The sequence below is a fragment of the Apostichopus japonicus genome, chromosome 6 (assembly GCF_037975245.1).
Source record: "Apostichopus japonicus isolate 1M-3 chromosome 6, ASM3797524v1, whole genome shotgun sequence".
Lineage (NCBI taxonomy): Eukaryota > Metazoa > Echinodermata > Holothuroidea > Aspidochirotida > Stichopodidae > Apostichopus > Apostichopus japonicus.
The window spans coordinates 11,975,046-11,992,160 of NC_092566.1; the positions used below are offsets into that span (position 1 = coordinate 11,975,046).

At 36.6% G+C, this 17,115-nt stretch overlaps 1 protein-coding gene across 17 annotated transcripts in view; it reads right to left on the reverse strand.

Moving 5' to 3' along the window:
• The window catches only part of LOC139969007 (rap guanine nucleotide exchange factor 2-like), a 98,429-nt gene that overhangs the window by 67,978 nt on the left and 13,336 nt on the right, over positions 1-17,115 (reverse strand). For 15 of the 17 annotated variants that reach the window (XM_071973682.1, XM_071973676.1, XM_071973675.1 and 12 more), the window contains exons 3-5: positions 14,664-14,791; positions 13,772-13,855; positions 12,795-12,870 (exon numbers count right to left, since the gene is read on the reverse strand). In XM_071973682.1, coding sequence (XP_071829783.1) covers positions 12,795-12,870; positions 13,772-13,855; positions 14,664-14,791 — 288 coding nt within the window. Of the gene's footprint in view, positions 1-937; positions 1,900-12,794; positions 12,871-13,771; positions 13,856-14,663; positions 14,792-17,115 lie in introns of those variants that run through there. The other 2 variants (XM_071973691.1, XM_071973690.1) reach the window with 1 other exon arrangement.

A 17,115-nucleotide genomic window follows, 5' to 3' on the forward strand; every position in this document is an offset into this window, starting at 1 on the left:
TGTATGGAGGGTGGGTTACTGTATGTCGCATTCTGCATTTACACTGCTAATAGCACACTGTTTAGTTTAGCACTATGCTCCTTCTCAGATATACAGTAAACAGGGCTTATGTTGGCTACCTAACCCTTTGGGAAATAATTAAAAGAATAGTCCAGGTCAACATTTCTTTTTGATGTGTTAAAGAGGAACATAATCTAAGCATTCTGGTGAAATTTGCATTCAATTCCTATGCACCGTTTTTGAGATATTGACAGTTGAAGTTGTCACCTTTCGTACCAAAAGTGAAATTGGAGTATTAAAACAGGTGTGACGTCATTGTTGCACTATGATAAATAATGTTTTGTATTCCTATAAAATGTATGTCTAATTTTATACTCAACAATTGGATGCATCCATAATGTGAATGTACCATAGGTATTGTTAATTTATAAACTTCACATCCCCTTTAGACAAAACTAGTAACCCTATCCAATCAAAGGTCATATCAATAGACTAAAAAATAGAGAAAAACAAAACATTTTTTGTCAGTGTGCAACTATGACATCACACCTGTTTGCTCCAAGTTCACTTTTGGTATGAAAAGTGGCAACTTCAACTGTCAATATCTCAAAAATGGTACATAGGATGCAAATTTCACTACAATGCTTAGATTATGTTCTATTTTAACATATCAAAAAGAAATTTTGACCTGGACTATTCTGTTAACAAAACTAAAATTTGAAAACTTGCTTAAATGCTAAACACAAAGGTGTATAATAATAAATTAATAAACTGTTATGCCTATATGAGCTTTGACATGCAAGCAATGGTATTTCATTCACTTTTATCGTCACACTTCAGAAAGCTGCACAAATACAAAACAAGTTAACTTTACTGTTTGACAATCAAAGTGATCATTGTCTCAATTACCAAGAATTTAACCATAAAAGCAACTCACCTTTCATCAGCAACTTAAACTTAGTAACAGGACAATGGCAGCTTTCCATTACATTCATTACAGCGCATGGCCAAAGTAATAACCTATATACTGTACATATTTATTCAATGCAGCCTTTACACCCACAGTTATAAATAGCTAAATAGAAACCATTCTTTTCCTGCTTCTATTCATAGAAAATTACCATGCAAAATGAATGCAGTGAAAGTGAAACTTCTTTATCAAAGTGAAAGTGTACAAAATACTTGCACTAATACCATCTGGTTACAGAGCCTAATGTTACAACCACATCAAGGTACATCCTTACATGTGGCTTCCTTTGGAGAGTTATAGATCTATAATATAGTGCCGATCAGCTATATGCATTATCTGCACCAGCCAACATCCATTGAGTAATGGTATCGGTAAAGCTTACATCAAAAGAGCGGCCACTGACATGACATCAATATGGGAGACATCCTCAGATGTTGAGCCAGGTTGGACCTAGGGACAATTGAAACTGGTCACACTTTTTGTTCTCTTCATTTTTCCCTAAGTAGGCCTATTCATGAAAACGTTGATACACTACTCTTCATTCCATATTTCCCTGAGCTTTCTCTATAACCTGGTATATTTTACCAGGCTCATAAATGGCCTCGGGCTATATCCCCTGAATTCCCTCACATCAGACCTGGACACATTAATGACTTACGGTACATAACACTCTCAATGGGCTCCTAGTAATGAACAATGTCTTAAAGTTTCTGTGAAACCGTGCATGGTTACATAATTCATGTTAATAATGCTGCTAAAAGTGAAGTGAGTATGAAGCTGGATATTAACTGTAAATGTCAAACAGAATAGGTAAAATACAATTCAAAAATGTGTAGTTGCAAGCTTTTGTACTTATCCAACTTCAACTGGGTTAGTTTTGCTTCAAATTCTTACACTAGAATTGCTTCACATACAAGCAGACAGTGTAGTGAATTCAGTGGCGTAGGAAGGTACTTTTGAGTGGGGGGGCTGAAGACTGATGGCCGGCCTGGGGGAGGGGTTTAAGGGGAGGGGGTGTCCCCCTCCCCTTTGGAATTTTTTTGCATTTCCAGGTGGCCTCAGATGCAATTTGGTGCAATATAGCACACTTCAACACCCAATCCATTTTGTAAATAATTTTGCATTTTCACCTGGCCTTATAGATGCAATTTGGTGCACCAAATGAGATTTTTTTCTCATTTGGAAATGAAAAAGGGGTTTTCTGACTCGCGGAGCGGGGGGGACGGAATGATACTTCCGCCCCCCCCATATTTTTCACTGGGGGGGCTGGCACCCCCCCCCCCCAGCCCCTCCGGTTCCTACGCCCTTGAGTGAATTACCAGACTGTCTGCCCACCTTACTATCACTGCGGATATTTGCAGATTGATATTGTTCAAATAAAATTGACATTGTGTCCAGAAATAGAAAATAGTTAACCTGAGTACAAGAACATGTCCCAAACTGCAGGTCAGAGAGTCGTCTTTGCTTTTGCAGACTAAGAAACCTGCTACACTTGACTGACTGTCGAGTGGCCTTAGGCGATGGAAAGAACTAAAATTAATAGTGTCATGGCTAGCCTATCACAGTAACACCTAGCCTAATGTAATATAAAAATTGTAACAACAGGTGAATGTATGCAACACACCTTGTCTATACGTGTCAGTGTCTTAGTCGGCAATGATAAGATAACATTTGAGCTTGTAATAATACAAGTTTCATACTACAACATCTAACACAACTGTAAGAATGAAGAAAGTTAAAAGTCCTAGCTTTGTCAGAATTGCCAGATGCCAATCAATATGGTCAACTTTAAAAGTATGAAGCAGTGTTTATTTGGACCTGCAAGCCATTACAAAATTGCTGTGAATCATTAAAATTACCATTAATGTCTGATCAAGTCGTAAATATGACTGTCTTTCTATGAATTATGAAAAACGCAAAATAACGGCATAAACTTTGCAAACTCATTAGCTTCGCTGTTTGGTAATCAATGAATATTCACAACTAAGATCAGAATGAGGGTCAGACACGAATGTAACCTATCCGAAAGTATAAACTGGACAAAAAGTAAATTTGGCCACCTGTACATGGGAACAAAACCTTTGTCAGATTTTACAATTGACAATTTCCTTTCTGATTCTCACTCTTTGAACGTCATACTTTCCTCTGTGGGGTGGGCAACTTCGTCTGTTTGGCATTCAAACCATATTGTCTGCGCATAAAGTGTGCTGCATACCTATACTGTGGTTGAATGCCACGTACTGTGTTCTATACTGTGGAGATTGGTTACACATGTACCCGTCTGTGTTTACTAATTAATACTACTTCAAGGGCTCAGCAGTGCTTTGCAACACTCGGTTCCTGCTCAATGGCTATTTTGAAACACTCATGAATTATGAAGTAGGCTACTGGAAATCGGGTGAAAATTTAAATATGAAAAGTCGGCCGAAGAAACCTGTCAATCATGTTTCTTCAGGCAAGTGCACGCTAAGTTATAAATATATATGCATCAGAAACTGACCATAGTAGTATTTACTGACAGATTAGTGAATGAATGGCAGAAACTACCCTTCCTGAGAGGATAAAACCGTGTTTGAGACTTTAAACTCTGAATCCTACTTTAAACTAAACAAAGTAAATGATTGCAAATGCTGTCTGAGGTGGCACATGAAAGACTTATTTACTAAACACATGTTAACAAGGGCGGCGGAACCGGGGGGGCACAGGGGGCACGTGCCCCCCACTTTTCCTCAGATTAAAAATGTGCCCTTTTTCTACATAAAAATTTCTAAATAAAAAAAGAGTTTGCAAAGCGAAACCCACGTCGAATGAAATATTGTTTTAAATGTTTACTACCACAGGCGTAGGAGCCCAATTTGATTTGGGGGGGGGGGGCTGTAACGACTTGCCCGAAAAATATTACCAAAATTTTTCGCGCGCTACGCGCGCGTTCAACATGTTACTGTGCATATCATATAGGCATGCGTTGGTTATTACATCGCATGCCAATAACATACAATCACTTGCCGTGTTATAACCCTTCCAAATTGTTTATAATTATTGGCAAAGTCGTTACAATTATAATGATCTTAATAATATCAGTTTAACCATTGAAAAACACATAGAAAATTACTTTTCTTTCAGTATTTTGACATATTTCATTTGCTTTCATGCATGTATCGATCGCGTGTGCAGGGACTTGGACTTTATAATGATTTCACCTCATTTTGTCGTTTTCCTTGTTTCCCAATTTGCACATTGGATACTGCAGTGCTAGTATGCATTGTCTCTTTGAGGGGGGGGGGGGGGTGGCGTTGATGGAGTGATGTGTATACGCAAATAAGATAATACAATAAGAGTTATGATGGGTACTAAATATCAGGCTGCATCAGTCCAATCGAATTTCTGCAAAGTGCCCTTCGACGTTGGTGCCCCCCCAGATTAAAAGTGCTTCCGCCGCCCTTGCATGTTAATCTACATGTTTGTAACAGACTAGCAAACCTTTATAACCGTATATAATGATCGGTTGCCTTTTTGCATAATCCTTACCAAGCCATCCTTGGTAATCAAACTAAGAGAGCACAACTGTTTGGCAGTTTGTAATCAGTTCATTATTAGCATTTTAATAATTCAATCCAGAAATTAGTTTTCTGTTCATTTTACTCTCACGTGTGCTGATTGCTTAACTTCAAGATGGTCAAACTCTAAACAAGTCTTACACTCTGCATCATCATATTTTCATCTACAGTAATACAACCATTTACTTCCCTTTCATTTCCATCCCATATCAACAACTCAGTACCTTTACTTTGGGTTAAGTTAAGGTGAAATGATTTTACTTCCTTCATGATTTGTTATCTGTGTTTCTTATAAAATTTTGTGCATCCACCTATCACCAAATTTGATTAAAAAACCCAGAGGGAAACCCCTGCCAGCTGTTACTAGCCTTTAAATATATTACATATGCAGCACAAGAGTAGTTTGCAAGCTATCCCTGGCTGAAACTCATCTTGCATGTACCTCAGCTGACCTTTAACCTCTGCCAAAAACAGCTAGGAAGTTCTACTACATATGGGAAAGTCAAATCAGCATAAGTTTCACATCTTCATTGAGACCAGACCTTTAGAAATTTTGTAGGGTTTTACATCTGCAAACCTTAAATGAGCTGCCACCTGTACCAACTTGTGAAGCAATTTTTACTTATCATTTGGGTAATCTACCATGCATACATAATCTCATTTGAAGGTAAAGTTCTCAAGATAATGTACTTTAGATAATTTGACATTTGCTGACCCCAAATGACCTCCACCCAAAATAATAGGGTTCTTGTACTCACTATAAGACACATGCCAAATATGAGATATGTGATGTAACCTATCTTGGTTTGTTTATAAGGCTTTACAGAATGTGACCTTTCATGACCCCAAAAACCTTTGACCTCCACTTAACACAATAGGGTTCTTGTACTTATTATGGGGAGCCAAATGCCAACTTTGAGAGCAGCAGGATTCCTACCTGGAGATATCTTGTTTACAAGGATTCAAATTTTGACCTTACATGAACTTTGACCTATACCAACTTGTGTAAAAACTTAACACTACATAAGGCTATACTTCCCAAGCATATGAGCTCCTTTGATGTTCAGGTTCTGGAGAAACAGCATTTGTGAGATTTCCACATTTTTCCTTCTACTGACTACAAATGATCTTTGACTTCAACCCAAAACAGTAGGGTTCTTCTGGAGAGGTTACCTATCTTGAGTTATCATGTTTACAAGCTAGGGTGTCACATACACACACACATACATCCATGCACAAAGACACCAACTTGGACTGCATAGTGCAATTTGTTTCCTACATTTGGGAAAGTCATCCTTTGGTTTTGGGAAAAGACTATTCTACTGTACTGGATCATGCTCCTGTACTAGTCGTCATCCTCTACTTGAGAAAAAACTTCTTGACCTAAATGCAACTCCAAAAACCAGTGATGATGAAAATAACAAATGAGGAGGCATGGTGGAATATTTTAGGAGAGAGGACAGAGATCAAGTTTCTCTTATAAGTGGATCTTATCATGATGGCATCATCTCTGGATGGCTTTGCTGGAAATAAAAGTCAAACAAAGATGTCTGAGGCTATATCACCAACAGCTTTGGGGCAGAAAGTGAACAGTGCCAGGTTGGTTTGAAATCAAATATGTAATGGCATTATCATACCCTAACTGATCATTTTGTACTTTAAACAACGAACAACATATATTACTTTACCATTACCTTTGCTTTATCCTCAGAATATCCATTTTATTTTTGCATCATCTGCTAGTGTAGCTACTTCCATAATTCTCAAGTTTGCAGTCATAGTCAATCTCCAATCAAACAGACAACAATTGATTCAATGCCAATCATGGCTAACAATATGTTAAACTTGGGAACAAGATTTAACCATTGCTTCTACCAGTGTTCAGCAAGTTGCTTACTTAGCTAATGGGAACCACATGGCAAGTACAAAGTCCCCACCCCCACTCTCTATCTACCCATTCTCAACAAAATGTAACTATTGCCATTAACTGGAGAAAATGACGATTAGCCAGTAAATAGTCATTGTTAAGACTAAAATTCCTCTGAAACAGACAAAATTTAATTTACTATTTCATTTTCATTATTTACAAATTCTACTACTGTACAAAGGTGACATTTGAAGTTTGTCAATAGGACTTGTGAAAGCTTACACAGTATTAAAGTGATAAATGTGCAATTTGAAAAAGTATATACACAAGATCAAGTTTGATCTTATGTCTTTTCCTTATTTTTCAATGTACAGTACCACTGGTGTTGTTCATGGATAAAAATAACAGAGGTAGAAGGGGCGTAAAAATGGTAACATTTTGAAAGCATTTTAAAAACCAGCTCTCATTATAACAGCCAGTACACGAAGAGATGTGAGTTTAGTAACGAATATGCAACCCTTATAAAGGAAGACAATGTGGCCGGTGTACTACACATGCATACTAACCACGTTTTAGTTTAGATTCCAAATTTGAGTTACAATGTTGGAGTCATAATCCATAATCCCATAAGCCCTTACAGGCTTCTCCCACATTCGTGGTCGCTTAGGGTGTAAAAACAAGTGCCTCATGCCCTGTATTTATTTATTTACCCCATGGTCTGGCAGCAGTTTTCCTACTGATAATGGTAATAATACATTACTAAGGTATGTATACTCTACATATACATACAACACATTCAGATACTTCCCATCATTCATTTCTTAATTAATGAAACGTTTTTGGCTAAATTAGTTTGGTGAAACATTATTTTTCATGGTTTGTAAGATAAGCAGCTTCAACAAAGTTCCATTTTGAAACACACCCATATTTTCTCTTGGAAGTTTGGAAGACAATCTGAACAAAATACTGCTTTCACCATGAATTTTTCTTTTTTCAAGAGAGAGCTACATGAAACTGCACTTGATGCACTTGGGGAAAATTTTACATTTTAGCACTTCCATCCAATCCAAATTTGAACATATGTCAATGAAAGATTTTTCATCACTGTGACGTGTATAATTTGGACTTGCCACTTACTTCGTTCTTAAGGAAAGAAATACTACAAAATAATGTACAAGACATTTGTTTCATTATATACAAAAAACAAAAAACAAAAAATGATATAAGTTTCTTGGGTAAAAATCCTTGGAAAATCAATGACTGCAATTAAAATTTCTTTCCTTGTTACACATCCGTATACATTCTTCACTTTAACTTTTTTGTTTTACTGACATTATAAGTAACCTCTCCCTATATAAATCATATTATACATGTATCCATATTAACAAAAAATTTTATGTGAATTGTGGTGCGTAACATACCAGCCACACTGAATCAAATCTCTCGACCCACCTCTGGAACTCCTCTCCAGTATATGCTGCGACAAAAATATCAAGCCTAATAACAGACAATCTACAGTGCTGTATCACCCTTAGTAACTATTTCGGAAATACCTGGTTTAATAATAAGATTTTAATACCCTTTCCTCCTTTCTCCTTTGGTGTGTCAAGTCTGAACATAGTTCATACAGACTTTCTCAGATGCCGTTTTTTCCCTGTACTTTAATTAAAGCTCGCATGGAATGATTACCTGCATTCCTCCAAAAATAGGATCTCCCTCCACCATTATATAACCCAAATTTATATAACTAAGGTCAGAGGGCTGTTGACAAAATTTTTCTGATCCTCTTGTGACAATCACTTTAAGATCACTGTCCTGCTATTGAATCTAACAAAAGTTATTATTATTGTTTTGAATTTACTACCTAAGGTGTGGATGTATCAAGGTTTCTGTTGATTAAAAACTGCACTGCAGTTTGGTCTTTAATATAGCTTTTTCAGTTTTCTCAGTTGCATACTGCTGATCTGTTTTGTATCACTCCATATTTACCTTCCATGAATTCCATCCATCCATCAAATTATTCCTCCATGCACACCCTTCTTTGCAACCTCATGACCCTGATATATTCAAAGTTCTCTTGTTCACACAGGGATAGTAAAACCTTCCTAGAAATGTCTTTCCCTTTCACACTGTATCAGAGTGGAAACAGTGCTAAAATCAATACTTTTGCTTGTGCACAGCATGTGCATTGTTAATATTGCTATTTTTACTTGCGTTCAGAAGAGCCCGATTCGTATGGCTTCCCTCCCGACTAGTATCATAGAAACTAGCTTGATGAAATGCTTCAGTCGAGCGCCTGGGTTAACGAGCATCACATCATAAGCAATGAGACCAAAGCAGATGTGATGATAGGCTGATTAACATTACCTGACCAAACATGATGTCACACAAGCAATTTCAAACAGTATATTCAAATTTGTACAGACATTGAAGAGGAAGCAGTGACAAGCTGAGTGTGTTGAAGGTTTTGAAGAAGAGCCTACAAGATACAATGTTATGTGTGTGCTTGTATAATAGTGTTACAGCTGCTGCTGAAGCTTGATTAATCGTGCTACTCTGTAGCATTATCAACAAATTCAGTATGTGACTTTACTGTAGAGGTAGAGCTGCTACTGTCAACATCAATATTCACAAACTTGTTAATAAAACAGTATCTTTGTATCTTTGTTTCTTACCAACATCATTCAAATGATGTAGCAGTTGTGGCAGTCAAATATTGAAATAGGCAACACAACAAGTTTTTCTTCTAACCTTTACAAATTTGATATATTGTGCTATTTGTAGTGTATAAAAATGGGATCAGTACTCTACCAAGTTGATGACTGCCTCTCAGAGTTTCTATTATATCACCAAACATTCATGAGATGCAGTATTTACTTCATTCTTCAAAGCCTTGTTCACTATACCTTTATGTGACCACAATGATTGCAAATAATAAATCCATTAAATTAAATAAAATAATAAATTTATCATTTAATTTGATTTATAGGTTAACATCAGAGTTCTGCATGCTCTAAATCTTACGTTCATTTTCCTACTGTTCCAAGGTTAGTATGTATGCTACAATCATTTCTTGACCAAAACCATATCTGCAACTTGCTCTTTATCAATCATCTCATTATTTTCAGGTAATTTCATCTGTTTCCCTGATGTGCTTTCTGAATAGGATTAAACAGCAGGTATAGCATTCAAACTATAACCAAGGTTGTTATTGCTTAAGACATACCAGGTTGTACTGCATGAAACACATATGTACTACAGTAATATAGAGTTTAAGCAGTGAGCCACTCATCTGGATAACCAGGATAATTGCTTTTATATTTCAAGGGTGAAGTCCACAATATTTTCAGCCATGCATATACAGCTTAAAAACTAGAGTGTTTGATTTTTTGTTAAGTCTGTATAAATATCCTGGGTCACTCCCAGGGAAGCAACACAACAAAGCTTATCAGTTTCAATATTAAAGAAAACCAAACTATAAACAGTATATCTAGTCATTACTAGTACTATTATAAAGCAACTCTTTGATATTATGTTTGGATAATTTCATTACTTCTCAAAAGTAAAATTACACAGTTCAATAGCTTGACCATTCCAAATTAAATATAATGAAAATAGTCAAAGCCTTCAGTCCCAGATTTGGTTGTTGCAGCTTAACAACAATGTTATGAAGTGTCTAGGTAATGAAATTGCTGAATGGTGATGAAGCATGAAGTATACCTAAGTAACAGAATTGCTGAATGTTGATGAAGCATGCACTATACCCAAGTAACAGGCCTCAACAATTTTTTTAAAACTTCCTGCCAACTGGCGACCGAGGCTAAATTTCTACTCCCCAAAACGTTAAATTTACTCACCATTTTTCATCAATAATTGTGTGTGATATAAGCTTAGATAGTATGGCCTAACTTAGGCTATCGCCGTATAGTTTTAGTAAGTGTACAGCAAATACGATCTATTTAAATTGTGGTTCGTCTAAAAGTGTTTAAAATATGATATATAAGAAAACATAAAACGGTGAAACATTGTAAGCATAGTTTAGGACTTGCTTTATAAAAAAGTGACCACAATTAAACAATGAAGGAAGAAACCACAAAGCTCAGACAGCAGTACATTGTGATACTTTAAAAACTTTTGGTGAAAATATGCGGGCCTTATCTTCCATAGGTTTTTTTTTTTTAGCAAATATTCTATTTCCGCTAAGTTTCCTGCGAAAACTGCTTGCTTACTTATCTTTGGGAAAATGATTAACAGATGATGTTGAATGAAGTTGAATCGTTTGAAGAAACGAAGGGGGGGGGGGGGAATTGGCAAATAAATTTCTTCATCTGATGAGTTGCTCGTTGTTGGTGATTTGTGTTTCGATGTTGTTTTTGGGGCTCGATGTCCGTAGGTGTGACGTCGCCCTTTGCTGGTAGGGTTGAAATCTGTTATGGACAGGCCATTTTCAGAAATTTGCATTAAATCCTGTAGAGTCTGGGGCAAGGAAGTTTCTATTCTATTGATGGTTGAGAATCCTCTTTCACAAGCTGAAGAACTCACTGGCAGAGCCACCATTACTTTAAATAATTCAGACAACAGAGGATAGTTGCAGCCTTCCTGGGATTGGGGACAAAATTGAATATGTGTGCCACTGACTTGAAGCTTGAGTTGAGCCCACTCATTTTGAATATCCTCCTTTCTTTCTTCTAGCGACAAGCCATGTGGGTTGTTCTGATCATTTAGCAGCAAAGTACTAAAATGATCAGCCATCCAACCAAGTTCTTCAACACCCCAGAATTCAAAGTTTCGTCTTTCCTTGCTGGCCATAATAAGGGTCAACAATTTGGTAACAGAACTAAAAGTTTGTGGACAAAAGCCAAAGCTATGCCTCATATTACTGCTTATCGCAATTGCAGTTAACCAACACTTGACAACCAACTGACAACACTGTTTCATTTGTCGTACACACAACAAGCGACCTCTGTTTGAGTTGTTGTTAGGCATTTATTAAAGTTTCTTGTTTTCCATTCTGGTTACACCTTTTGCGCATCATTCAGTTTGAGCGATTAGTCTCAAATTAGTTTCTAGCTGGTGAAAAGAGTTGTTTCTTAGGACCTACTTGTAACAGTGCACTTGATAATACTACTGTGATGTGTAACATTAGGCAATAGGTCTTTGTTGATTGGCTCACAAGTTAATAGTCAGCCTATGGTACAGAGGGGCACTGACCAAAATGTCGAGCGAAATGCATTTTTTGCTCGCAAGTTGCAAAATTCTTCTCACCATTGCCGAGTTGGCGACCGTATTTGTTGAGGCCTGCTAAGTAATTTCTAATTTTTGTCAATACTGGGAAGATTTTATGATGAACTTTGACTTGAATTGTTTTATAATGTACAAACACATGATGTAACAATTTTATTTAGCTAAACCTAAAACTCTTGGGAAGTATATCAATATCACATAACTGCATGGGGTGTTGGTGACAACCACATGTTACATTGGTTAATTACACACTGAGCTACAGCTACTGTATGTAATGCATATTGGTCTTTTGTTACTTTATGCAGTTTCATCACATTAATTTCATGTGTACATTCAAAGTTTTGTGACAAACATCCAGTTTAAGCCACAGGATTTCAAAGAGAACCACATAAACGGAAGGTCATAACACATACCGCCAAACTTCATGAAACCCATTGAGCTTCTTAAATTACTAATTCATAAAGCCAAACCAGTTTTGTGTCCTACAGGAAAACTCAATTTACATATATCTCCCCTCACTCCTAATGGAAAGCCAGATACCTTGTGGCATTGTGTACATAAGTGTCTTTCAGTGGCTTTACAAGAATTGTCGATTGTACGCCCAAAGCAAGCAGTAGTACTGACGTTCAATGCACAGCTGATGGGAGAAGGAGCCTTTAGCACCTGCAAAGCAGCAAATGTAGTTATCATTACATCAGACAGTATGACATGATGAAAGCTGACCAACATGACACAAATAAATTGGTTAGAGCAGCAAATGGATATAAGAACAGGGATGGTTCATTGGCAAAAGGAAGTTGGGTTCAATGACATAAGCATCCTTCAGGCATAGAATGAGATATGTAACGGTTATTTTCTTTTATTCCATTTTTCAAAAATGCTACAACACTACTTTCATGCTCAAGGAAATTGTAAACGTATCAATCCACAGGAAGTTAAGCAACCCAAGAAGTATTCTTGCCATGTACTTTCCTTTTTCTTTTTAATACACCATCAAACAGCTAAACACTTGTTCTAATTTTTGCAACACCTGGAGACAGCACAACAGGGAATATTTGCTTCAATAAAACAAAACAAGTTAAGTTGGGAGTTTGATCAATCTTGCTTTTCTCCACACTTACTTAAAGTTATTGTACAAAATAGACTAATTACTTACAACAAGGAGTTCCGATGTTTCTAAAATTAGACAATCTGTTTCCCTACGTCCAGTTCCCGACGTTCTTTTCCCAAAGCTGTAACAGAATGAAAAGCACACACAAAATAAAGATATGAGAGGATTAGAAGGAAGAAAAATATCTGAAAGGTAGGGTTAATTGTGCCTCTGAAAGTGACATATGATAGCATTGGAAGTCTTGGGCAGTTATGGAATGTCTGCTTACCATAATGCTGATTACAGATCAGATGAAATCATTATTACATACATCTAATACTTTAGATGTACAGTTACAAATGGCCAATTCTAATGTTCAGTGTATCATATTAGACAACTTCACAATGCATCCAATGTTTCCAAAATATCCAAGTTGTGTTTTTTATGAGCGTGTTATCCCATGTGAGCACAATGTTAATTTTCAGGGTATTTTGAGATACAGATGTATGTTGGGGAGGGAGGGCAACATATTACTAAAGGAAATTATTGCTCGTCACTCAAAAGTGTGTTAGTTGCAAAATATGTATGTTAGTTACTTATAGCTGAACATAATCTCTGTTTGATTAGACCCTGGCAAGTTGCCACTCAGGAAAGGAGTACATGTCTACATTTACTAAGACTGCAATTATGAAGTACTTTATAAAAAGGACAATGACTGGCAGAAAAATATACCCTTCGTATCATAAATGCTGCCAGGTTGTTTTGTTTATATGTTGTCACTGTGAACATAATAACTCATGTATTCTGGAGTCTAATATCAGTTACTACTACTGTATATATATTAGTATTTGTGGAATTAAAGAAACTTTCAATCTGTTCTTTTCTATTTTTTTCTCGTCCAAATTCAATGGTCAGGAACTATTCTGAGTTGAAACAGCCATCCCAAAACTGCTCTTATCCAAAAGAAATTATTGATGACAAGAGAGATCATTGTACCCAGTTTAATGAATGTCCACAAAGGCCTAAAAAATCACAATACAAACCTGGCTCTTGGCAAGTACATGGCATGGTCAATAAAAACAGATCCTGAGAGTAAAATATACCAACAAGTGCTCAGGTTCTCTCGACTGTGAATACAAAAGAAAACAGAAATAACAATTCTTGTAAAATAGGTACTGTAATGATTGGGCACTGACTTGTCCTCATTGGAGGTTGTCCATCGCATGAGAATAGACAAAGACTACATGATCATTACAGTTAAGAAAATAAATCATGAGAGAAATCATTAATCATAATAATAATAGGAATTTAAAAAGCGCAAAATACTTTGGTGAAAGTTCAATACATGTGCCCAAACTGTCTAATTACTTCATTAACCATTCATCCACAATTACTCATGCTACTAGTCCTTACAGTGACCCAGTCCGCCAGTCATCCAACATGTGGCAGGAGGAAAAACCAAATTTTCTTATGAATCATGAAATGAAATATGAACAAACCCTGTTACCTACCTGTCACCTTATAACTACCCATACATAAGATCCACCCCACCCCCACACACCTTATAAATACCCATACATAAGATCCACCCCACCCCCACACACCTTTTAAATACCCATACATAAGATCCACCCCACCCCCACACACCTTATAAATACCCATACATAAGATCCACCCCACCCCCACACACCTTATAAATACCCATACATAAGATCCACCCCACCCCCACACACCTTATAAATACCCATACATAAGATCCACCCCACCCCCCCACACCTTTTAAATACCCATACATAAGATCCACCCCACCTCCACACACCTTTTAAATACCCATACATAAGATCCACCCCCACGCACACCTTTTAAATACCCATACATAAGATCCACCCCCCACCCCACGCACACCTTTAATAGCCTATCCAACAGGAGACTTACCAATATAATATTTCATTAGCCTCTCGTTTCTCATACCGTACACTCTTTGAAATTTCTCGGATGGCTTGTTCCCTCAAAGATCGCAGCGCTTCAAGGTCATGTAAATGGCAGAATATATTCTGCAATTCCTGAAAACAAAAACGAGAAAGTACTGTATAGGAGAGACTAGTGCTATGACACAGTGCACTTCCGGCAGCCAAGTTTAATATCATGGTTTCAAAAGCCAACAGAAAATTATTTATATTATTATTATAAGTTATCAATATGAGAGACATTAAAGAATTTGGCTACTTCTAAGTATTCTGGTTCATGAACTCACTATGGTGGAGCTACATAACACATATGTAGGTAAACCATCATTTATTTTTTACATTACTGTTAGTGTGTGACAAGATGTCACATACATATTGCCTATCCACCAACAAACATACTGTACACAAACACACCATCACATACTGTAGCTCCATTTGTCTTTGGCAAGTAATTAGAAAGCTGCCTTAGTAAACAACATTGTCGGAATTTGTCGCTCTAATTGTATTTGCTTTTTAGGAAGTTTCATTTATATGATTTATAATGTTTTCATATGTGATCTGATACAATTCACTACTGAGTTTGAACAATTTGCCAACTTGGTCAGAATGATTTCACAGGCTGTCAGGTCAGCTTCAGTCTAAAAAGAAACATCCATGGTACTGCAAATTCAATTTTGTCCCTTGTTTCTTCTATTGCTTGACAGCAACTGCCTGATTAGGAAGGAACTGACTTAAAAACAATTAAAATAGATCTGAAGAAGACATTTAGCCAGAGCTAACTTACTATAGATCTGATGAGACATCATTGACTTACATTTTCTCTCTAAAGAAACATCAACCCACGTGTTTGGGGTAGGATTCATAATCTATTATCAAGAGAACAAAGCCAAGCCCACCAAAACAATATGACAACTTTGCTCTTTATTCTTTCCTAAAGTTTCATCCTACTGTAATTTGCCACTGGTTGTTTTTGAGATACTCTACTGAATAATAATTGATGGATGTTATGTCTATTTAAAGGAGGATAGGATGTTGAAAACAAACATACAACATCATTTTCTTCAAAGTTAAGAGCAGACTCACTGTTCACATACCTATTGCTAAAACTGTCATAACTGCTTGTGGTATATAATCTTAATAACAGAAAATGAAACCTTTAAGTGGTTCCAATGTCAAAACATATCCATAGTGTGGTAAGCCATACATGTTAATATTCATGACATTGTACACACCGAACTGAAGAGGATTATCTATTGACTATTGAGGCAACATATAAAGAAAGGTACTGGTCAGGAAAATTTGAACCCGCCCAACCTGCTCCCAGAAATGTTTTGGCCCAGTCGATTCTAAAAACAAGTTAGGCCTACATGTACCAGTTACTAACCAACAACTGTATTCCATGTTTGGATACATCTGATTTATGGTTGAGGAGTAATTACAATTTTAACATTTTGGCCTTGCCAAAAGTCGGGCCCAATAAAATTTTGCACACAATAAAACTTTGTGTCTAAACAAAATGACTGAAAAAGATATTTGCCCACCCCCCCAAGAAAAATTGAACCAAAAAATATTGGGCCTCACAAATTTGGGCCAATCAATGTGTCCCAAAATGCATGTGAGGTGGAAATAAAATTTGGGCCCACTGGCCCCACCCAGCCCAAAAATGTGCCCACAAGTTTTTGGGCCTATATGGTCCTAAACATGTAGGCCTACTTGTTGTAAAGAACATGTACATGCTATGTAGTTACAACACCATATACCAAGTATAAACTAAATTGGACATACGCTTGCAGAGATATTAACATTTAAATCTTTTTAAATTTATGGTCAAATTAAAACAACAACTTTTATCTCATTAATACTCAGAGTGGGAACAAAAACCAAAAGGGCACATCACATCTACTCAGCATAGGGCATCTATCTACCAAGTATGACATTGATTCAACTTGTGTTCGTTGAGATATCATGTTTACAAGCCGTTTTTGACACAAGTTGCCTATTAAGCCCTGTCCACTCATGAATATTAACAAGGTAACATTGTTGTTGCAAAGAACATACATGACTTACTTTGTAACTTTACTTCACTATATCAAGAATGAACTACATCAGACGTACGGTTGAAGAGATAATGACACTTTAACAATTTCATGTTAAGTCCTGCCCACTTACTGTATTAGTATGCATGATAGCCCCACAACAAACAACAGGGATCATTTACTGACCCTGACCAACATATATGTAAAGTATGACATCAATCACATGTTTCCTTCATGAGATACCATGTTAACAAGCTAGAGCATCACATACACACACAAACACACGCACACACTTATGCCCATATGACTGCATAGGTTCTGATGGATGCAGAGCATTGGAACCAACTCCTTTATTGAATAATATTTTATAATGCATTTTTACAT